Here is a 24,209-nt window from a genome sequence, read left to right as displayed (position 1 = left end):
AGCGGCCCGGGGGGACAGACGGAGAAGCGGATGGCGACGGCGGGAGCAGGGATTCAGGTAAGTGTTTTGTTTTTTTTACTATGTGTGTTTACTGGGGGGGAGGCTGGCACTACAAGCGGGAGACCACTACTGGGGGCACCACAAGGGTGGGGACTACTACTACTTGGGGCACTACAAGGAGGGGGGGGACTACTACTACTGGGGGCACTATAAGGGGACTACTACTACTGGGGGCAATACAAGGGGGGTTGACTACTACTACTGGGGGCACTACAAGGGTGGGGACTACTACTACTGGGGGCAATACAAGGGGGTACTACTACTACTGGGGGCACTACAAGGGGGGGACTACTGGGGGCACTACAAGGGGGAGACCACTACTGGGGGCACCACAAGGGGGGCCACTACAGGAGGCACTGCTAGGGGGATTACTACTAATGGGGGCAATACAAGGGGGGTTGACTACTACTACTGGGGGCACTACAAGGGTGGGGACTACTACTACTGGGGGCAATACAAGGGGGCTACTACTACTACTGGGGGCACTACAAGGGGGGGTACTACTGGGGGCACTACAAAGGGGGAACCACTACTGGGGGCACTACAAGAGGGAGGGACTACTACAGGGGGCACTACAAAAGGGGAACCACTACTGGGGGCACTACAAGAGGGAGGGACTACTACTGGGGGCACTACAAGAGGGAGACTGCTACTGGGGGTACTACAAGGGGGAGATCACTACTGGGGCACTACAGGGGGGGGCACTACAAGGGGGGACCACTACTGGGGATTATAACTGGGGGAACTTCAAGGGGGGGACTACTACTGGGGGCACTACAAGGGGGGGACTACTACTACAAGGGGGGACTACTACTGGGGCACTACAAGGGGTGGACTACTACTACTAGGGGCACTACAAGGGGAGGGGACAACTACTAGGAGCACTGCATAGGGGGGAGGGGACTACTACTAGGGGCACTACATAGGGGGGAGGGGACTACCACTGGGGGCATTGCATCGAGGGACCACTGCTGGGGGCTCTATAAAAAGGGCAATACTGGGGGTACTGCAGATTGTGTATAACGGAATTGCAAGCTCCTTGCGGCAATTTCAGCACTGTTGTCCCGCTAGGAGCTTGACGCTTAGACAGTGATGTGCGGCATACACACAGTGTTGGAATGTCTTAGAAAGGAATCGGTATGTGGCCGCATGGCCGCATGGCTGGCAGTTCGAATCCCGGCAGCGTCAGGCCGACAGAGGAAGAGATATCGGCAGCGGCAGCCCGACAGCGCTGGAAATCCCGATCGTCCCCAGGTAAATACTAACTGACCTAACCTACCCCCCTAACCCTAAGCCTCCCTTAGGGGTGCCTAACCCTAACCTCCCCCCCAAGTGCCTAACAATAATACCCCCTCTAAGTGCCTAAACCTAACCCCCCCTTTCCCGCTGCCTAAACCTAAGTCCCACGGGGGGGTGCCTAACCCTAACCCCCCCTTCCCCTAGCCTAACCCTAACCCTCCCTGGGGGGGTGCCTAACCCTAAGACCCCCCGGGAGCCCTAAACCTAACCCTCCTCCCCGCGGCTGTCCGCTTGCGGCACCCGGCGTAGGGGTAATGACAGGCGTCTAGATTTTAGACGCCTGTCATTTAACCCTAGCCGGGATTGAGGAGTCGGGAAGCCGGCGGTCGGTATTGCGGCCGCCGGCATCCTAAACGTATAACCTTAGAAATTAGTAGTGGGGTCTGAGCAGCGGTGTATAATACCATCACTGAACTAAAAGTCTCAGCCCAGAAAGAAGTATCTTTGAATTACAAACTGACTGTGAGTTTTATGCAGCACACTTGCGGCAATGTTGGCATTGCTGTGCCGCTAGGAGCTTGATGCTTACCGGTACTCATAAATAAGTGCAGGTCACTGCATATTTTTGTATTAATGTATTTTTTTATTTACTCACCATGTGCTCTGGCTGTCGAGTACACGTGCCCTACCTTGTCACAGAGTGTGTATAACAGAAGGGCATTAATAATGGCGTAAAGAATTGTAGTACAGTAGAGTTTACTTTTATTCAAATTGTTTTCAGGCAAACGTTAGTGTACATTACACTGTTTTTTGTTTTTTTACAGTACATCAGCGCTAGAGGAGACAGCAGCAAGCAGAGGAGGGGGAGGCAGCAGGGCCTGCACAGCCAAGTTTACAAGCGAATGTTTTACAGTATTTCCATGTACTGTAGGGCAAATTTAGATTTTTGTCTATGTCTGTGCCAATGTGTTTGTTTCCAGTGTTTTTTTCTCTTTTTTAAATTGTGTTGAGGCAAAATGATATTATAGTATTTTGTTTCACATTAGTACGTTGACGGCACATATGCCAGATATCCTCTGAGGAAGAGAGGATGGGACGGCGGGGCCCGACAACCCTCCCCAGCCAAGTAAGTACTGTCTGTATTCTACCTCCTATACTGCAAAAGCTCCACCCCCAACGGCTCTACTGCTGCTACTTGTGCCATCACTATTGGAGTCAGGTCCGCGCTTCTCTGATTACTTCCTTGCTTCCCAGCCGTATTGTGTCCTGAGAATTATGGTACTAAGGGGCAGATGTACTAAGTTCTGGAAAGTGATAAATTGGAGAGTGATAAACTACCAACCAATCAGCTCCTAAGTGTCATATTTCAAACACAGCCTGTAACATAACAGTTAGGAGCTGAGTGGCTGGTAGTTTATTACTTTCCAATTTATCACTTTCCAGAGATTAGTACATCTCCCCTTAATTGTTAATTGTGCACTTTTTATGTTCTGGTTACTGTAATGTACACTTGTGGTGCCTTATACTGTAAATGAAGTGTAATAATAGTAATTGTACAGGCAGGGATTCAATTATATATTATTTTGTTTACACAGGCCCAGAACCACGCCACCGTCATGAGGCGCAGGAGGCGGAGGCCGGGGCAGCTGAGTCCGACAGACCTCCCCAGCCAAGTAAGTACTTTACAGTATAGGACAACCATCAACAGTAATGTATTTGATTTAGCAGTCAGCCCAATAAATATCTCACCAGATGGATCCTAGGTGGTGAGTATAATACGTTCCTCCACTTTCGTCCAGCGTGTAGGGTAGGGCAGACCTCCGCTTTGATTAAGTAAATGGCTCCCGCAGCAATAAGTAGAATGGCTACTGACGATCACACCACAGACAAGTATCCAAGGATGTCAAGTGTCACTGACGCGTTTCGCTTCTGTAATAGAGGCCTTCTCATATTTGTCCGATGACATGCAACAGCGTAAACATCGGGAACAGTGACGCAGATCAGGCAGCCACACAGCTTCTGAGTAAGTCTGACGTGCTTCAAACACTGTGGCTGTCCTGGCACTCTGAGTGCTCTAATGCTGTAAGATTGCAATGGGTAATTTATGAAACAGAGTTTAAACGGCCCCCGACACTCCTTCAATTACCTAGCCCCCCCCCGATACCTTACTTAAATACAGACTAGTCATTCACTTTACGAGTGAATCCTCTGTGTGAGCGTAATCACAAGTATATCACAGCGTGTGCGCAGTGCAGCTTTCATGCATGCGCAATGATTAACAATCACTCGATCTACGTAAACACGGCATTTGCGTACAAGTCTGAAACAGGCCATTTTACAGATCTGGCTTTTTCAATATATTTTATATGGTTTCAGCTCTTTCAAAATGTTTTCTATGAATCTGGATTTTTCAGTATAACATTGACAAGTATAGAAATCACGGATTTACTAAGAATCGTGTCAGTCAAATCAATCAAAATTGCAGCACAATGCACAAAATTAGTAGACCTGCCTGTGAGCGGTGGGCAGTGGCGGGCTGGGCCGGGGGGCAGGGTGCCATGTGCCCCCCGGGCCGCAGCGTCATGCGGGCCGCGGGCAGTCTGTGTCACTGTGACACAGACTGCACCGCATGTGTAGCGCTGACCGGACGGAGTTCGGTCAGCGCTACACAAGTGACAAACACACAGGCGCCGGCTCCGGCAGCTGTGTGTTTGTTTTGATCAGCAGCCAATGAGAGTCTGTCAGACTCTCATTAGCTGCTGCTGCTGCGCCTTCTGCAGGAGCCGCTCCATCTTCCTGCTCCCGCAGTGGGCAATGGGAGAGGCGTCATAACGTCATATGACGTCTCTCCCATAATGCAGAGCGGCCCGGGGGGACAGACGGAGAAGCGGATGGCGACGGCGGGAGCAGGGATTCAGGTAAGTGTTTTGTTTTTTTTACTATGTGTGTTTACTGGGGGGGAGGCTGGCACTACAAGCGGGAGACCACTACTGGGGGCACCACAAGGGTGGGGACTACTACTACTTGGGGCACTACAAGGAGGGGGGGGACTACTACTACTGGGGGCACTATAAGGGGACTACTACTACTGGGGGCAATACAAGGGGGGTTGACTACTACTACTGGGGGCACTACAAGGGTGGGGACTACTACTACTGGGGGCAATACAAGGGGGTACTACTACTACTGGGGGCACTACAAGGGGGGGACTACTGGGGGCACTACAAGGGGGAGACCACTACTGGGGGCACCACAAGGGGGGCCACTACAGGAGGCACTGCTAGGGGGATTACTACTAATGGGGGCAATACAAGGGGGGTTGACTACTACTACTGGGGGCACTACAAGGGTGGGGACTACTACTACTGGGGGCAATACAAGGGGGCTACTACTACTACTGGGGGCACTACAAGGGGGGGTACTACTGGGGGCACTACAAAGGGGGAACCACTACTGGGGGCACTACAAGAGGGAGGGACTACTACAGGGGGCACTACAAAAGGGGAACCACTACTGGGGGCACTACAAGAGGGAGGGACTACTACTGGGGGCACTACAAGAGGGAGACTGCTACTGGGGGTACTACAAGGGGGAGATCACTACTGGGGCACTACAGGGGGGGGCACTACAAGGGGGGACCACTACTGGGGATTATAACTGGGGGAACTTCAAGGGGGGGACTACTACTGGGGGCACTACAAGGGGGGGACTACTACTACAAGGGGGGACTACTACTGGGGCACTACAAGGGGTGGACTACTACTACTAGGGGCACTACAAGGGGAGGGGACAACTACTAGGAGCACTGCATAGGGGGGAGGGGACTACTACTAGGGGCACTACATAGGGGGGAGGGGACTACCACTGGGGGCATTGCATCGAGGGACCACTGCTGGGGGCTCTATAAAAAGGGCAATACTGGGGGTACTGCAGAGGGTGGAGACTACAACTGGGGCCACTATTTAAGGGGCACTGCATAAGGGTTACCACTATTGGGGGCACTGCATGGGGTGTGGACTGCTACTGGGGGCACTATATAAGGAGCACTGCATAGGGGGTACCACTACTGGGGGCACTATATAAGGGGCTTACTACTGGGGGCACAAGGGGCACTGCACAGGGGGGACCACTACTGGGGGCACTGTATAAGGGGCACTGCATAGGGGGGATCACTACTGGGGGCACTACTGGAGGCCTGCATAAGGGGGTCCTTCCTGGGGCACAGGGGGCACTGCATATGGGCACCACGACGGGGCTGTCCCTAATCTTTATTTTTACTTTACATTAATCCCATATGGACCCGCCTCCTCCCTTGAACACTTGAGGGGGGGGCGCCGTAGCACTCATGTTCTTCGGGCGCCCTGGCTACACGCTACTCCTCTGCCAGGGCCGCCTGCATGCATTTGCCCCCAGGCTAAAAGTTGCCAGCCAGCCCCTGGTCAGCACATACCTCCGGGGGACTACCTTTTAGTTTCCTGAGGTCCTGTCTGTGTCTGCTGGGCTGGTCTCTTCTCGGTCTAGTTGCACTGCTGCAGCGCAGCCTGACAGTGACAGCCAGGAGGCAGGCACAGGAACCACCCCGGCTGTCACTGGTATATGCTCATAGAGCGCAGCGGCGGCCCTAGTTCTGCACAATTGCACTGGCCCGGGGGGCAGATGGCACCCTGCCCCCCGGCCCAGCCCGCCACTGGTGCTGACCACATGTGTCAGCACATACACTAATAGCTCCGTATCTGCAGGAAGAAGGGAGGGCACGGGAGGGTGGGCGGAGCCTTAGGGGACCACCTGCTGAGCTTGAAACATTGAGATCAGTGCTTTCAAACAGGGGGGCGTGGTGTGGGCGGAGCATGACTCGCTACTCCTGTCACACCCACACCACACCCCCAGTATGGAGGCACTGATGATCTCTCAATGTAATGCAGGCTCAGCAGGTGATCTCTCCCCCCTGTGAGTTCTGTGTTAGGGGAGGGGGGGAATCTATGTGTGGGTCAAGCACTGTGTCAGCATGGTGGGGGGAGAGCTGTGTGGGGGGTCCAGAGTGAGTGGGGAGAGTGTTTGTGTAAGGGGGGATCTAAGTAAGGAGGAAGATCTTTGTGAGGTGGGGGATCAGAGTGAGGGGGATCTGTATGGGTGCAGCGCTGTATGTATGTGAGGAGGTGATCTCAGTGATTGGGGAGAGGTGTGTGGGGAGGTTCCTAGTCCCGATAATTATAATTTCTTGTCGCCAATATTGCACGTGTGTGTGTGTGTATACAGTATATAAATGGATATAATATGCACCATGCCAAACTCTAACTTGTCTCCGGGTGAATGGGATGAACTTACGCCGCCGGGTGCGGTGGTTGGATGTTGTATGACGCAATCGCAGTTTGTCAGTGTGAAGAGGAGCCGGTAAAGAAGCTGAGGAGCTGCAACCAGCGACACACAGCGCACCAGCCAGATGCTGGCAGTAATACTGTTGGCAGGACAGCTGGAAGAGAGGCAAGTGTGTTGTTGCTGGATGCTATAGGGGCGGGCTGCGCATGTGAGGCCATGGCATATACTAAGTCCTGACAGTGACAGTCACACTGGCAGCCGCAGTCATCTCTCTCATGTCTGTGTGTCTCTTCCCTCCCTCCTGGCTCTCTAACATTTGTTAATGTACTTTGTGAGGCGCTGCAGAACCCTTGTGGCGCCATATAACTTAAGGATAATAATAATATCCCCCTTCTGTCTCTATCAGCTGATATTATATTATATATATAAAAAAAGAAATATTGGTATGTATCCACAGTCTCCCTACCCCCGAAATGTTTTACCTGCACCATTTCTTCCTTTCCTTCCTCTATGTCAGTGGTTCTCAAACTTGGCCCTCGGGACTCCACACAGGTCATGTTTTCCAGGTCACCCAGCAGGTGCACAGGTGTATTCATTACTCACTGACACATTTTAAAATATCCACAGGTGGAGCTAATTATTTCAATTGAGATTCTGTGAGGAGACCTGGAAAACATGCACTGTTTGGGGTCCTGAGGACCGAGTTTGAGAACCTGTGCTCTATGTGCTCCCCAGATCCTATATTCCTATTTGGCGTTGTGGCCTTTGCTTGCCAATTGGGTGCAGCCAAACAGAGGAAGCAAGGTTGAAATAAATGTAGTGTAGGGATACACATGTGCACTGTGTGCCCTTAACTAAACTGAGGGCCTGATTCACTTGTGATGTCAGTAGGTGGACTTCCTGCTCTATTAGAGAAAGAAGTCCACTGGGGCTTGCGTCAACGAGACACTACCACAAGGGTCTTGTTGCAAGTCCGACCATCGGCTTGCGACAAGACCCCTGCGGTAGGTCTTGTTGGTCACCCACAGCTTAGCGAGCGGCCAGGAGGCTGGCTCAGAAAAAACAAGCGGCCGCCCTGATTCAGAGCGAATGCTCGCTTTTTGCGAGCGCCTCTGAATCAGGCCCTGAATTCCTTAACCACATACAGTCCCGCTGCTAAAGGAGCCGTTCTCAATTCAGGAGTGCTATCATGGACCGGCAGTGTGACTGCATACTGGCCTAATAAGAACAACTGAGAGAGGGGGTCAGAGGAATGTGCCTCTCCCCTTACTCTGGCTGTCCTGGTGCTGATGATCCGTTTCATCAGCGCCGCTATGTCAACAACACCATAAGTCATTGCCGATGCCCGTGTCTTGCGTAGCACACGGACATAATCAGGTGATCTGCAGTACAGAGGGAACCACCTTAGCAGGTGGGTATGGCTGCCCCAGGGTTGCCTACCCTCCCGATTCGGGCGGGAGCCTCCCGATAAACGGGTGCAGCTCCCGCCCCCCCGGAAAGGCAGCCAAGCCTCCCGCATGCCGCCGATCCCCTGTCTCCCCCCGTCAGTACCTGAGAAACCCCCTTCAGCGGGGGGCCGCTGACACGATTCGCGTCATTTTGGCCCCGCCCCCTGCTTCACAATGCCTGTATTTCGGCATTGTGTAGCGGGGGCGGGGCCAAAATGACGCGATCGCGTGGCCCGCCCCCTGTCACACCCGGAAACGGCCTTCAGCCCGCCCAGCCACGCCCCCTTTTGCTGGCCAGGCCCCCTGTTCTGCCGATCTGGCTGCTCCCTCCCGGAAGGAGCAGCCAGATAGTCGGCAAGTATGGGCTGCCCCCAGTGTAAGCCATGGGCGGAAGGCATAACGCTATTACACTGCTTTCTGGTTTGGGTCCTCGGGGCACGGCTGTTGGTCGGTGCATATGTCACTGGGGGCTGACGGAGAGGGATCCAGAGCACCCCTCTCTGGAAGAATTTGCTAAATAGTATCCCATAGGTTACTATAGGATAATGGGCCTGATTCAGCAAGGAACACAGTTGCAAAGACGCACGCAATCGGTCGATTGTTGCGTTCAGCGCTTGTGTATGTATGAACTAGCAATTGTGATGGAAACTGCATTTGCAGAGGCTACGCAGACCCAGAGCAGAGTGATTGACAGGAAGTGTCGTTTGTGGGTGGTGATGGGGGGTGGTCGGGCGAACGCAGGCGTGCTGGTGCGTTTCAACGCTGTTACATGGGCATGCATAAATTAGCTACTGCGATACCTGACACCTCCTTAGGTCTCATAGCGTGTGCAGTCTGGAGATGGCATTACCCTATCAGGGCCAAGCTCCTAAATGCCTCACAATATGCTAGTAGAAAAGCCGGAGCCACTTGCTTGTGTTTGCCCCCCAGTCTGAAAGTTGCCAGCCAGCCCCTGGCGATATCTTCATTTTTTAAAAATCATATTTTATTACAAAGCTATGCACACGATGATATTTGCACTGTATTTCTTTTATTGAAGTTGAAAACACATACAGTATAAACCACGCGATGGCAGATATTGAGTTGGCCGCAATTGCACCCAAAATGCAGATGTAAAATGTGCTTTTAAACAATGTCTACAAGTCGGCACTGGTAGCATATGCACCAGGTTTATGTTTATGCATATGTTGCATATATTTACACCCTGTTTAATAATGGGGGGGGCGAGGTGATAAAATAAAAAGGCTGGGTGCACAGACTGTATTTAATAGTAGAGGGGAGGGGCCCTGCCTATTTTGTCAGTCCCGGGCCCCACAATTTCTGATGGCGGCCCTGTTGGCAAGACCTAGGAGCCAGGGTATTCTGCAGTGGTTGTCAGTATGGTATGCACAGGGCCGGATTAACAGGGGACGACAGGGGCGATCGTCCCTGGGCCCCCACACCTGAAGGGCCCCCACACCCATCGGGGTTAAAGTGAACCGGAGGAGATGGAACCAGTTCCACCTCCTCCAGCCATACTTGCCTACCCTCCAGATTTGGTCGGGAGCCTCCCGAAAATCGGGTGCCGCTCCCGACCTCCCGGGATGGTAGGCAAGTCTCCCGGCTGCCACGGATCCCTCCTTTCCCACCGCAATAACTTGTAAAAACCCCGGCAGCAAAGGGGGGCAGTGACGCGATTCGCGTCATTTTGGCACCGCCCCCTGCTTCACACTGCCTGTAATATCGGCAGTGTGTAGCGGGGGCGGGGCCAAAATGACGTGCTCGCGTGGCTCCGCCCCCGCCCGCAAAAACTTGTCATCTGGCCGGCCCCGCCCCCGTTTGCTGGTCACGCCCCCCAGTAATGCCGATCTGGCCGCTCCCTCCCGGAAGGGGCAGCCAGATAGTCGGCATGTATGCCTCCAGCCAATCTAACCCTGGCTCCGCAGGGAGGCACCACTTGCCAGGCGCCCGCTTGTACCAGCAGGCGCCCGGCTCCCTCCCCGCAGCAGCAGGCGGAGCTGGAGACTGGTGCTCATTCGTGAGCTCCAGGCTCACGCAGTGTACTATGGGAGAGACGTCATGACGTCTCTCCCATGGTGCAGAGGAGCGGCCTGGAAGTGGACGGCAGCGGGAGCGGCGCTTAAAGTAAGTATAAGCTCTTTTTTTTTTTTTTAGTGCAAGCGGCTTATGTACTGGAGGCATTACTCGGGGGAGGGGGGCATTACTACTGGTGGCATTACTCCGGGGAGGGGGCGTTACTACTAGGGACACCACTTCTGGGGGCATTGGGGGCTCTACTACTTGAAGGCGGGGCATTACTACTGGGGCACTACTACAGAGGGAGCATTACTATTAGGGACACTAATACAGGGGCATTACTACTGGGGGCATTTATAAAGAGGGTACTACTATAGGGGGCATGACTACTGGGGGGTATTACTATGGGGGGCACAACTACAGGGGTATTACTACTGAGGGCATTTATACAGGGGGCATTACTATTGGGCACACATAGGGGGCATGACTACTGGGGGGTATTACTATGGGGGGCACAACTACAGTGGTATTACTACTGGGGGTATTTATACAGGGGCATTACTATTGGGGACACTACCACAGGGGGCATTACTACTTTGGGCATAACTACAGGGGGCACTACTAATGGGAGAATTGCATAGGGGGCACCACTCCTGGGGGCACTACTAATGGGTGCACTGCATAAAAGGCACCACTACTGTGGGCCCTGACACTACTGAGGTCCCTATTGTGCATACCCCCAGTTCGTCACATTTAATAGGGGCCCTCATATGTTTGTTGCCCAGGGGCCCCACAGACCTTAATCCAGCCCTGCTTCTGCAGGCTGCTGGACATTACTACACCACCCATAATCCCTTGTCCTGCCCTGCACATGTCCTAATAACATGCATTCACAAACGCAGCACCTATTGTGAGGTGACCATGTGGCCATGAGGCAGGGACATCACAACACCTTCCATTGACATAACTAATGACAGCTCTAGTCATAAAAGAATAGTGCCGTGGAAAAAAATTATTAAAAAAAAAACAGCTAATGAAGAAATTGTAAACTTAGTATTTTTTATTTTATTCCCACAATAACCAAAGTTGACAAATTTCTCAACTTGTAAATCAAACTAGTAAGTGCTGCCACCTAGTGGCCGTACTGTTATAGTGCCGTATATAGCAAAAGGAAATAGTGAAAGATGTACCTTAGCTGACTGGTGACACATGAAATTGCGGCCGTTTTGGGAGCTACCCACAAATATTAAGTACTGTATCCCCTGAACGTAATAGCAGCTCTTATAAGTTTCAATGGAGACTGCTAACCTGTGACATTTACCAGGCTCTGGATCTTGTCCTCGGTAGCTAACGCCATCTTTAAATAGCTTTAGCCCAGTGGTGTCGAACCCTGGCACTCCAGCTGTTGTGGGACTACATATCCCAGCATGCACTGCCATAGTTTTGCTATTAGGGAATGCTAAAACTGCGGCAGGGCATGCTGGGATATGTAGTTCCCACAGCAGCCTATGGGCTGCATTACGCAGAATTATCTCGGAGAGGAGGCCGAAGGATTCCTCCCTGGCACTCTCAGCTCGCACCTGCATGATCTGATGACAGCGCATGTGCAGTAGCGTGGACGGGGTCCTAGCAGTACAGTGAACGCATTAGCGCTCACATTACTTCTCATACATCGCAGGGACAAGGGCTCCGCATATGATTTTGTTAAACTTGGGTGATAATTTTCTTCATTACCACAATAAGCAGCGATAAGCAATTATAATTGTCCATTATGTCGGACAACATGGGTCCTGAAATCTGTGCTGTTCATTGGCTTCTGAAAATAAATGTGAGGTCATATTTAAGGGCCTGTTTTTAGAAATGGAGGTGTTGCCCATAGCAACCAATCGGATTCTGCTTATTCATCTAGCACCTTCTAGAAGATAAGAGCTGGAATCTGATTGGTTGCTACGGGCACTTTAGTAAATATTCCCCGTGGAGTTACCATGATGAGTCAAGAGTACAATTTGTGCTGCCTTTAATCAGATCAGGACAATATATGCAGTTATGTTACAGAGTTTGTGTTTATTTGTACAACCGATATACAATCAGAGCTGCAATATATAAATACACGGGTACGGTTTAACGAAAGAAAGCCAGGCGCTCCTTCAGCCATTCCTCCGTGAGGTCACTGGTGTTCCTGATCTCAAACACCTGCAAAGAGTCACACAAAGAGCTTAGTCAGATGTTGCATCCTTGACAACCCATGAGCATACATGCCTAATCTCCTGGGACGTGTAGGAGGCTCCCGAAAATCAGGTGGTACTTTGGGTACCGGCCGGTCCGGCCGACCTGTAAGAGAGGGCATGTCTCCTGGACCGGCCGGTACCCAAAGATCTGCAGTCAACCGATCACCGGGAAGATGACACTCTTCAATAAATCTGTGATTTAACTTCCGGGAAGGGGCAGACAGGTCAGCATAGTGGGGGGGGGGGCATGGCAGGCAGGGCATATTTTATTAGGGGTGGAGCGGGGGCGTGACCATGCAATCGCATCATCATGGCCCTGCCCCTCACTACACAATGCCAAGATTACCGGCATTGTGAGGTAGGGGGCGAGGCCACTGTGACGCGATTCAGAGCTAATGTTTGTGTTATGTTGCTGGTGGGTGGTGATGGTAAGGGGGGGGGAGGCAAGTATATTTTACCCTATAAAAGGAAACTATTATTTCAGTTATTTGTTCAAGAAGTCATTTTGTTCTGTTAATCAATGTTGACTCAGCACCCGATAGTATGTGTATATTTCACACGTGTTCGTTCATATATTAGTGTCTCTCTATATCCTAGTCATACTTGCCTACTTTTTTTTTTTTTTCCAGAAAATGTTTTTTATTGTCATTCAAAGCATTGAACATGGTTTTACATAGTTGGTTGAGAATTCTAAATTGCAAATACAGTATATGAAAAAATATTTATTATCTGGATCTCTCAAAACAGTATACTAATAACTATTATCATTTAGTATAATATAATCGCAGAAGATCACATGGAATTTCATATAATGTGATCATGTTAGATCAATTGGAATTAACCAATCAGTAACCAACATATTGAAAAACAGACAATACATTTGCATAATAAAAACAAATACAATGAAAATAAATGTAATTCTTTTGTTCCAAACTTTCTGTCACATAATTCAAATATTTTGATAAAAAAAAAAAAAAAAAGATGGGCTACCCATAATACTTGCCTACTTTAAATAACTTTTCTTTGGGAGAGGCCGGAGAGGAGATGCAGCTGACAGATTAGGGGGGTCGGGCTATCCATGTCATTAGACCCTGTCCCCGTCACGGCAAAACACCTCACTTTGTAGGTCCACTGGGAGGGGGCGGGGCTAAATGTTACCCCTGCCCCTCCGTACAGACCTGCAAATTCCCTATATAATCTCCCCATCCTGTCCGCCTCACTAGGAAGTAGACGAAATGTGAGAGATTCGCCTACTCATCCAGGGGTGCGAGGGACTACCCGAAAAATCGGGATCCTCCCATACCTTCCATAGAGTAGATAAGTATGATCCTAGTACATCTGCTAATACATCTGCCAATGAACACATGCTGTCAAAATAAGGGGCCTATTTATCAACAGGTTTTATCATTCATGAGTGCGTATGATAAATGGTGCTCCAGCCAATCAGCTCCCAACTGTCAGTTTTCAAACAGATGACAGTTGGGAGCTGATTGGCTGGACCATCATTTATCATACACAGAGAGTCTTATCACTCATTGTGAATGATAAAACTCATTGACAAATGAGGCCCTTAATGCTTCCCCTGTTCTCTGTATCCACAGATCAGATTACTCTGTGGCACTACATGTCCAAGAGGGTCCTGGATGCCAGACTATGATTACACTTATGGTTCTAGAAATGTCCCTATACTCTGGCAGCGATAGGTGGCTGGCACTTAGAGTTCTACAAGCACCAGAATACCCAAGCAGTGTAATCCTGCCAGGACTGGCTGGGCATAGTGGTGCCACATATTAAAACATATCTATCTTTATTACATTTTAAAATAATTACCTCAACACCCACCACCTACTGATTGCTGGGATAAGCCTCAGAGTTATCAGCAGGAAGATAGGTAATCCCACACTGTTTCCCTGGGACCAGACTAGCCTTGGGCGTTACTTTGAGTTGGCCGTTTCTTAGGCAATTTTAGTTGTTCATGGATAAAAATTGCGCAAAAATCATCAACTCGATAACTTGCACATATTCCTTCCTTATAGGTGTATCTTATCAGCCTGTAAAACCTGACACATAAAATAAAACTCATAGAAAGTCACAGAAACTCATGTGATCATCATCAAATATGATACAAATGGCGTTATAGGGGTATAACGCTGCATGTAAGAGAAGATCAAATGCATGTCTAAGGCATTCTTGCCTACCCTCCCAATTTGGCCGGGAGCCTCCCGAAAATCGGGTGCCGCTCCCTGCCCCCAGGAAAGGCAGGCAAGTCTCCCGGCCCCCGGCGACATGTCTGCACCCCCCCACGGTTGTAAGTATAATCCCCGGCAGCAGGGGGACGGTGACGCGTTCGCGCTGAATCACGTCATCGTGGTTCCGCCCCCTGACTGCACAATGCCATTAATCATGGCATTGTGAAGAGGGGGCGGAGCCACAATGACGCGATCGCGCTGTCACGCCCTCACCATCCGGGCCCCGCCCCCTTTCACTGCATCACACCCCCAGCAGTGTAAGCCCGACAGCACCCTCCCGGAAGGAGGGAGCTAAATGTCGGCAAGCCTGGTCTAAGGGGGGTGGCCCACTTGTGTCTCCACCAATGTAGTGTGATGAACTTTCACGTGAATGTTCCCAATCTTATCTGCCTCTCCTAGCACAAGTGCTGCGAGCAGGGCCTTCATGCCAGAATCTACAACGCATGCCTGGGTCTCTGGGAAAATGGCACCTGCATTTTCTACCCAGGGACATCTTTTCTACACTTGCGCAAGTCACCGGGAAAATGGCCGCCGCCATTTTCCCTGTGATTTTTTGTTGCTCTGCAGCGCCTTGAACGGTAACAAAGTGGTTTTAATAGTCCCAAGCTTTACAGCCCTATCCCTCCCCCTAACCATAAGCCTCCCTCTAACCCTAAGACTTACCTCCACATTCTGTCTGCATTCTGGCAGTCGGGATGCCGCTGACGGTATTGTGACTGTTGGCATACTGGCTGGCTGACTACATCCCGTGCCCGGAATACCACCTGTACACCATACTTACAGATTAAAATAAAATATGAAGAGAAACGGCTGTATTGCCATTTTGCCATCACTAGCATTGCACATACACGTACACTGCTATTGGTAGTCTTTATTCAGATCAGGAAATATGTAAAACATAGAAGTCGACATTCTGGCTCCCCTTCCGGGAGGGGGCAGCCAGTTCAGCAAAATCGGGGGCGTGACCGGCGTTTGTGGGCGGAACGGGGGCGTGGGCATGTGATCGCGTCATTTTGCCCCCACTACACAATGACGTGATTCGGCGTGAATCGCGTCACCGCCCTCCCCCCGCTGCAGGGGATTCTCATGCAATCGCGGGGGAAGGGGGCAGGAGGGGTCGGCGGCTGCCGGGAGGCTTGCCTGCCTGCACCCAATTTTCGTGAGTCTCTCGGCCAAATCGGGAGGGTAGACGAGTATGATGTCATATTATATATAATTCTTCAATTGTCCAGTGTAACGTCATTGAGCAAGTTCAAGAGAATGCGTGTGGGTTGAACACATATGATACATACATCATTATACAGTGTGAGTCATAAAATCTCTGAAAAGAATGGAATTCCCTAGCAGGACAAAATAATAGCAAACAAAGAAATCCTTAGTGCAAAGCGATCAGAATAAGGGGCCTATTTATCAAGTAACATTTGCGGGTATCCGCAAAGTCTCCCCCAAATCTATCTTTGGGTGACCACAGCAAATATCTGCTGCAGTACTTCATTTTTTTATCACCATAATTAGAAATTTACTAAGCTTATTACAATAAATATACCCCTAAGTAGTGAATTAAAAGTACTATTAGTTTCACAATCATGTTACATTTAAAAGCAAATGTACAATACAGCAGCTTAATACTGATAAATTATAGATGCCAGTGCAAAAGGCTACAGCGGGAGTATAATATTACATTAATTATTTTTTTGTACGTCTGTACTGTTACGGACAAGCCTAGCCTACCAATAACACTGCTACGGACAACCTAGCCTACCAATAACACTGCTACGGATAATCCTAGCCTACCAATAACACTGCTACGGATAATCCTAGCCTACCAATAACACTGCTACGGATAATCCTAGCCTACCAATAACACTGCTACGGACAAGCCTAGCCTACCAATAACACTGCTACGGACAAGCCTAGCCTACCAATAACACTGCTACGGACAAACCTAGCCTACCAATAACACTGCTACGGACAAACCTAGCCTACCAATAACACTGCTACGGATAATCCTAGCCTACCAATAACACTGCTACGGACAAGCCTAGCCTACCAATAACACTGCTACGGACAAACCTAGCCTACCAATAACACTGCTACGGACAACCTAGCCTACCAATAACACTGCTACGGACAGCCTAGCCTACCAATAACACTGCTACGGACAAGCCTAGCCTACCAATAACACTGCTACGGACAACCTAGCCTACCAATAACACTGCTACGGACAAACCTAGCCTACCAATAACACTGCTACGGACAAGCCTAGCCTACCAATAACACTGCTACGGACAAGCCTAGCCTACCAATAACACTGCTACGGACAAGCCTAGCCTACCAAAAACACTGCTACGGACAAGCCTAGCCTACCAATAACACTGCTACGGACAAGCCTAGCCTACCAATAACACTGCTACGGACAAGCCTAGCCTACCAAAAACACTGCTACGGACAAGCCTAGCCAACCAATAACACTGCTACGGACAAGCCTAGCCTACCAATAACACTGCTACGGACAAGCCTAGCCTACCAATAACACTGCTACGGACAAGCCTAGCCTACCAGTAACACTGCTACGGACAAGCCTAGCCTACCAGTAACACTGCTACGGACAAGCCTAGCCTACCCGTAACACTGCTACGGACAAGCCTAGCCTACCAGTAACACTGCTACGGACAAACCTAGCCTACCAGTAACACTGCTACGGACAAGCCTAGCCTACCAATAACACTGCTACGGACAACCTAGCCTACCAATAACACTGCTACGGATAATTCTAGCCTACCAATAACACTGCTACGGACAAGCCTAGCCTACCAATAACACTGCTACGGACAACCTAGCCTACCAATAACACTGCTACGGACAACCTAGCCTACCAATAACACTGCTACGGACAAGCCTAGCCTACCAATAACACTGCTACGGACAAGCCTAGCCTACCAATAACACTGCTACGGACAAGCCTAGCCTACCAATAACACTGCTACGGACAAGCCTAGCCTACCAATAACACTGCTACGGACAACCTAGCCTACCAATAACACTGCTACGGACAAACCTAGCCTACCAATAACACTGCTACGGACAAGCCTAGCCTACCAATAACACTGCTACGGACAAGCCTAGCCTACCAATAACACTGCTACGGACAAGCCTAGCCTACCAAAAACACTGCTACGGACAAGCCTAGCCTACCAATAACACTGCTACGGACAAGCCTAGCCTACCAATAACACTGCTACGGACAAGCCTAGCCTACCAAAAACACTGCTACAGACAAGCCTAGCCAACCAATAACACTGCTACGGACAAGCCTAGCCTACCAATAACACTGCTACGGACAAGCCTAGCCTACCAATAACACTGCTACGGACAAGCCTAGCCTACCAGTAACACTGCTACGGACAAGCCTAGCCTACCAGTAACACTGCTACGGACAAGCCTAGCCTACCCGTAACACTGCTACGGACAAGCCTAGCCTACCAGTAACACTGCTACGGACAAACCTAGCCTACCAGTAACACTGCTAAGGACAAGCCTAGCCTACCAATAACACTGCTAAGGACAAGCCTAGCCTACCAATAACACTGCTACGGACAAGCCTAGCCTACCAATAACACTGCTACGGACAAGCCTAGCCTACCAATAACACTGCTACGGACAAGCCTAGCCTACCAATAACACTGCTACGGACAAGCCTAGCCTACCATTAACACTGCTACGGACAAACCTAGCCTACCAATAACACTGCTACGGACAAGCCTACCAATAACACTGCTACGGACAAGCCTAGCCTACCAATAACACTGCTACGGACAAGCCTAGCCTACCATTAACACTGCTACGGACAAGCCTAGCCTACCAATAACCCTGCTACGGACAAGCCTAGCCTACCAATAACACTGCTACGGACAAGCCTAGCCTACCAATAACACTGCTACGGACAAACCTAGCCTACCAATAACACTGCTACGGACAAGCCTAGCCTACCAATAACACTGCTACGGACAAGCCTAGCCTACCAATAACACTGCTACGGACAAACCTAGCCTACCAATAACACTGCTAAGGACAAGCCTAGCCTACCAATAACACTGCTACGGACAAGCCTAGCCTACCAGTAACACTGCTACGGACAAGCCTAGCCTACCAGTAACACTGCTACGGACAAGCCTAGCCTACCAGTAACACTGCTACGGACAAGCCTAGCCTACCAGTAACACTGCTACGGACAAGCCTAGCCTACCAGTAACACTGCTACGGACAAGCCTAGCCTACCAGTAACACTGCTACGGACAAGCCTAGCCTACCAGTAACACTGCTACGGACAAGCCTAGCCTACCAGTAACACTGCTACGGACAAGCCTAGCCTACCAGTAACACTGCTACGGACAAGCCTAGCCTACCAGTAACACTGCTACGGACAAGCCTAGCCTACCAGTAACACTGCTACGGACAAGCCTAGCCTACCAGTAACACTGCTACGGACAAGCCTAGCCTACCAGTAACACTGCTACGGACAAGCCTAGCCTACCAGTAACACTGCTACGGACAAGCCTAGCCTACCCATAACACTGCTACGGACAAGCCTAGCCTACCAATAACACTGCTACGGACAAGCCTAGCCTACCAGTAACACTGCTACGGACAAGCCTAGCCTACCAATAACACTGCTACGGACAAGCCTAGCCTACCTGTAACACTGCTACGGACAAGCCTAGCCTACCAGTAACACTGCTACGGACAAGCCTAGCCTACCAGTAACACTGCTACGGACAAGCCTAGCCTACCAATAACACTGCTGCTTAGGGAGCAGTCAGTATGAGTAATTGTGCAATGCTGAAAATGCAATATAACAGATTCTCTCTATTTTAATCAGAAAATCTGGTCTACGTATAGTCAGTAATCTGGGCATGTGTAGTGCCCACTTTTACCTATGCAAGTCATGATTTTCGGCATACGAAAAGTGATTCACCTATAATAAATGGACTTGGTTTGGTGAATGTTGGCAGGAATGGCTGGGAGTATTGCTGAGCTTGGTCTGATCACTGTATATAGTTAGTTCCCCGCCACTGTAGATATCCCCATACCTTTGTAAGCTCCGCAGTCTGCACCAGTCTGTTCTTGCTCCCAGCATACATCATTTGCTGCTCCGGTTTGCATCCTATTTGAAACAGATATTACTGAGGTTAGATGTTTACTTCAGCTCTTACATAACTGCCCTCTGTATCTAATGAATTAAATGCTGCTCTGAAGGCAGAGGAGATGGCACAACTGCCCATTCCTGGTCCCTGAAGAGACTCCTGGCTCTGTCACTGGAGAGGAGCCAGAGAGAAGGAAGAACAGAAATAGGGATGGCCATCGGTAACTGATGGTTCGTAACCATCAATGTTTTCAATACGACAGCAATAGATTTTCAATCAGATTCCAGAAGGGCGATGGTAGAAGCACCACCCACTTAATTTCGGTGACTGGTTCAAACCTTCGAATGGTTAACAAGCAATGGTTACATGCCATCGCTTGGCATGTTCCAATGGTGGCAGGACAGGAACAATTTGACTTTGCATTGGTCATCCCTAAAGAGAAATCAAGTGGAGCCATAGCCATACAGTAAGTGTGGGTTGTGAAGGTGCCAGAGAAACCTAGGGGTGGGGTACAATTAGGGTGAGGGGATGTTGCCCAGTCTGTCTGACCTGGCATAAATATACAGGTATGGCTATGCTCATGGTAACAACCCAAGTGTGTGACAGGGTGCAACAGGGGCTTGAGTCAAGACCCAGTCCTGTGTGCATGTATTGGTGTTCATATAGATATCACAGATGGGCTTCCAACCAGAAAATAGATAAAGAAATAGAATGTTAGTGTAACAGGATGTACTAAGGGCCTGATTCAAAGACGTACACTATGGTAATCGCAGCTGCATTCAGGGATCGCAGTTGCTAAAATAATCTAACGCGTTCCAAAACACAGCCGAGCATAGGGACTCCCACCGATGCCTTCTCATATCCGTCTGATGACGCACAACAGCGTAAACATCGGTACTATAGGCACACAGCATCCGGCCACGCAGCAGGTAAGGGAAGTCTGACCAGCCGCAAACACGGCAGCTCTCATAACACGCAGAGAGCTCTCATGCTGCGAAGGAGATCGCAATGGTTAATTTATGCACGCCCATGAAACGGTGTATAAATGGTCAGACACGCCTGCGTTTGCTTAGCTGTCCCCCGTTACCACCTCCAAATGCTGACTACCTGTCACTCACATTGCGAATGGATCTCCCCTAGGGGGGAGGGTTAGGGTTAGGCACCAGTGGGGGGGGGTTAGGCACTAAAGGGGGAGGTTTAGGTTTAGGCATGAAGGGGGAGACTTAGGTTTAGGCACTAGCGGGGAGGGTTAGGGTACGGGGTGGGTTAGGGTTAGGCTACTAGAAAGGAGAGTTAGGGTTAGGCAGAGAAAGGGGAAGGGTAAGTATAATTACCGACCCCTGTCGGGATAGCAACCACTGTAAGCATTTTGACAGCAGGCATCCCGATAGCCGGCATTACATACCGATTCCATGCAGGAACTGGCCCCGTACATGCTCAGAAGTGGACCAGACCCACCCCAGCAATATCGCTCCAGCGATTGTGTAAGATGCCCCTGGTTATGTATTTTCTTAGTCTCTCATTTATTAAATGATACAACAACCACTAGATAGCACTTGGGAACAGGAAATAGGTTGTAAAATGGGAAATCCTTCAGTTTAATAAACAAACGTTTCAATGTTCCTTACTATCGTCTGTTTTTTTTATAATTATGGAGTCTGTCTGTCTGTACCTTCTAATTTATCTAAAGGAAAAGACTGTTCACTGAAGCTTGTTGACTCTGGGTTCTGGATCACTTGCGACAAGCACACTGATGATTCCTGCTGTGAGTAATCCTCACACTGATGTTTGTTAGGAGTAATTGGAGTTAGCCGAGGATTGCCTTTTCCTCCACAGTCTCTTTGCTTTGCTGAGCTCTTCCTCTTTTTGTTGGTCTTTTATTCAGTTCTTTTATTTTAATTGTATAGAATTATAATACCATGAATCGACTACTCTCCCACTTGCAACCTAAGGGGAACTCATTTTATCCTTGCCATATGGACCCGCGATTCCTGTCAATGAATTATCTACCCATTCCGCCCACTTCACTGGGAAGTGGGCTGAATGTGGGAGATCCAGTCCCGGCCACTCTTCCATTGGTGCGGAGGGCTACCCAAAAAATTGTGAGACTTCCGCACCTTCCGGAAGAGTAGGTAAGTATGATTTAGGGGGCCTATTTATCAAATATTTTTTGCTGGGTATTAGGCATTTTCTGGGGCACTTGCAAATATTTAGTGACCCCTGAATGCATGTACAGGGGGCTGCAGCAGATATCGAAGATGGTTTTAGCCATTGCAGTCTAGAGGCCGCAAAAAGTAGGATCCCACAACCGGCACTCTCTTCTTGCACCTGTCTCTTGATACATGCTGGTGGCGCATCATTTCTTAAAGCCGCGTTTCAGTGTCGATAAGAAATTATAATTATTTTGAAAAAAAAAATAACAATTATAATTATCGGTTCTAAATCCCAATGAATAACAAATGGGCCCCTTAGAGTTGGGAGTCAATCCAGCTAACACGTGTACTGTTAGACCTCAACAAAACCATAATATGATGCATGGGGGGGGACATTTAAAGTGGAGGGACAGATATGGAGATGGGAACAGGTAGTCCCCTAACTCGAGCGCTATATGTAAAAGCGGCCAGTAAATTTAATACGTGCAATAAAAATAATAAATAAATTGCATTTGCTCCCCTTACAGTACATCGCAGCATGGATTCTCTAAGTTCAAATGTGCACCTTTATTTGCTCCTAACTATAAATGGGCCCATGCTATTCAACTGTGTCACTGATTTTGGGATGGTTCATATAGTTGAACGTAACTTTCCCAATTAACTATATATAAGGTAACAACTCAGCCCATAATGGCGGTTTGCATGGGCAATTAATAGTACTTTACAGTATGTATATAGACCAATCACCCAGCGCTGTACAGGTGGGAATTGGTATAAATTCTCCTACTGACTTCCACGACTGCCTGCTGATGTGTTTCATTCGCCAACCTGCCGAATTTTTCAAAGCTGGTTGAATTTTTAAAGGCTTTGAAATAGTTTGCAGGTTGGCAAAAAGGAACAGTAGAGATGTTCGTGGATGTAATAATCTTCTCATATGGAGGTAAAGATTTAGATGTATATAATTATGTCAGAACTCTTCTCAATTGCATGTATCCAGCCAGGGGAATTAGAACTTACATGAACAATTAGCCGGCAGGCAGCGCATACTGACCCTCATTCAGAGCCGCTCGCAAAAAGCAAGTGCTCGCTCTGAATGAGGGCGGCCGCTTTTGTTTAATAGACGGCCTCCTGGCCGCTCGCTAAGCTGTGGGTTACCACCCACAGCTTTAGCGAGTGACCAGGTGATGGTCGCGATGGTCGAGACCATCGGGGCTTGCGACAAGACCCTTGTGGTAGGGTCTCGTCTACCACAAGCCCCAGGTAGCTTCCAGCTCTAACAGACCAGGAAGCTCCCTACTGACATCACTGGTGATGTCAGTAGGGCTGCCCTCAAACGGCAGGCGTTCCTTCAGGAACACCTCCGTTTGTCTGGCCACCCCCCCACCCTGCCTACAAAACGGGGCGAGCTGTCGATCAACATCGACAGCCGCCCCGTTTGTAGCGAGCCTCGGAGCGAGTGAATTTGTCACTCGCTCCGGGGCTTGCGCATGCGCAGGCCTTCACCGTCGTCCCGCTTGCAAGCGCATAGGCGCTTGCGAGCGGGTCTGAATGAGGGCCACTGTACATTGAAAGCCTGAGAATTGACACCTGGAGCATACGTAACATTGGAGCTACCTAATCACCGCTTGGCTGAGTATGGTTTCCGCTTACTATACCCTTAGAACAGGCTTGAGTTATGGAACCTGTAATGTGCCTGTAAACAGAAATCAAATTATTAACCAATGGTTATTGCTGCTATGCTGAAACTAACATTGGACCGTGCTTGAAGCATATCATTTACTGAGGACAAAAATGCGCCTTTGGTCCTGATTCCTGATTCTGCAGCAACTTGTGTTTCCGTCTTTTGTCGTTATTGCTTCTGCAACTTTCTGCAAATACCGCTACAAGCCCTTACCTGGTGTACAGCCATGTCTCTGAATGTACCAGGACTGAAATGCCTGCTTTGTGTGTCTGTAGATGCTCATATACTGCAACCAATGGTTATACCATCGAAACTGGCACCAGTCGCATGCTAGGTGCACATTCCTCCGTCAGAGTATGGCCTCCAATGTGAGATAATTATGCGTGTGACTTCACAACCACTGCAGCAACAATCCTGCGACACTCCCATAACACGCCCATACATCCGTGTAGCCACCTCCCTCTCACCTCCCAGGAACACGCCATACATGGGTTCGGTTCCCACTACAGCCCTCACTGTGTGGTCTTTGTATATTCTCCCTGTGCTTGTGTGGGTTTCCTCTGGGTACTTTGGTTTCCTCCCACACTCCAAAAATATATACTGGTAAGTTAACTGGCTCCCAACAAAAAAATGCGCATTAGCCCGATCAGACTTACACGGACTGACGGAGCTCGC

At 49.6% G+C, this 24,209-nt stretch overlaps 1 protein-coding gene across 1 annotated transcript in view; it reads right to left on the bottom strand.

The window, feature by feature from the left end:
• Positions 1-12,079: 12,079 nt before the first annotated feature.
• Positions 12,080-24,209, bottom strand: part of GMFG (glia maturation factor gamma) — a 33,886-nt gene continuing 21,756 nt past the window's right edge. The window contains exons 6-7 of the mRNA XM_088477022.1: positions 19,647-19,720; positions 12,080-12,272 (exon numbers count right to left, since the gene is read on the bottom strand). Coding sequence (XP_088333148.1) covers positions 12,201-12,272; positions 19,647-19,720 — 146 coding nt within the window. The 3' untranslated portion in view covers positions 12,080-12,200. The remainder of the gene's footprint in view (positions 12,273-19,646; positions 19,721-24,209) is intronic.

The sequence above is a fragment of the Taudactylus pleione genome, unplaced genomic scaffold (genome assembly GCF_031769625.1).
Source record: "Taudactylus pleione unplaced genomic scaffold, aTauple2 ptg000199l, whole genome shotgun sequence".
Taxonomy (NCBI): Eukaryota; Metazoa; Chordata; class Amphibia; order Anura; family Myobatrachidae; genus Taudactylus; species Taudactylus pleione.
Note: the sequence above shows the minus strand (reverse complement) of the source record. Positions and strands in the feature narration are given on the sequence as shown.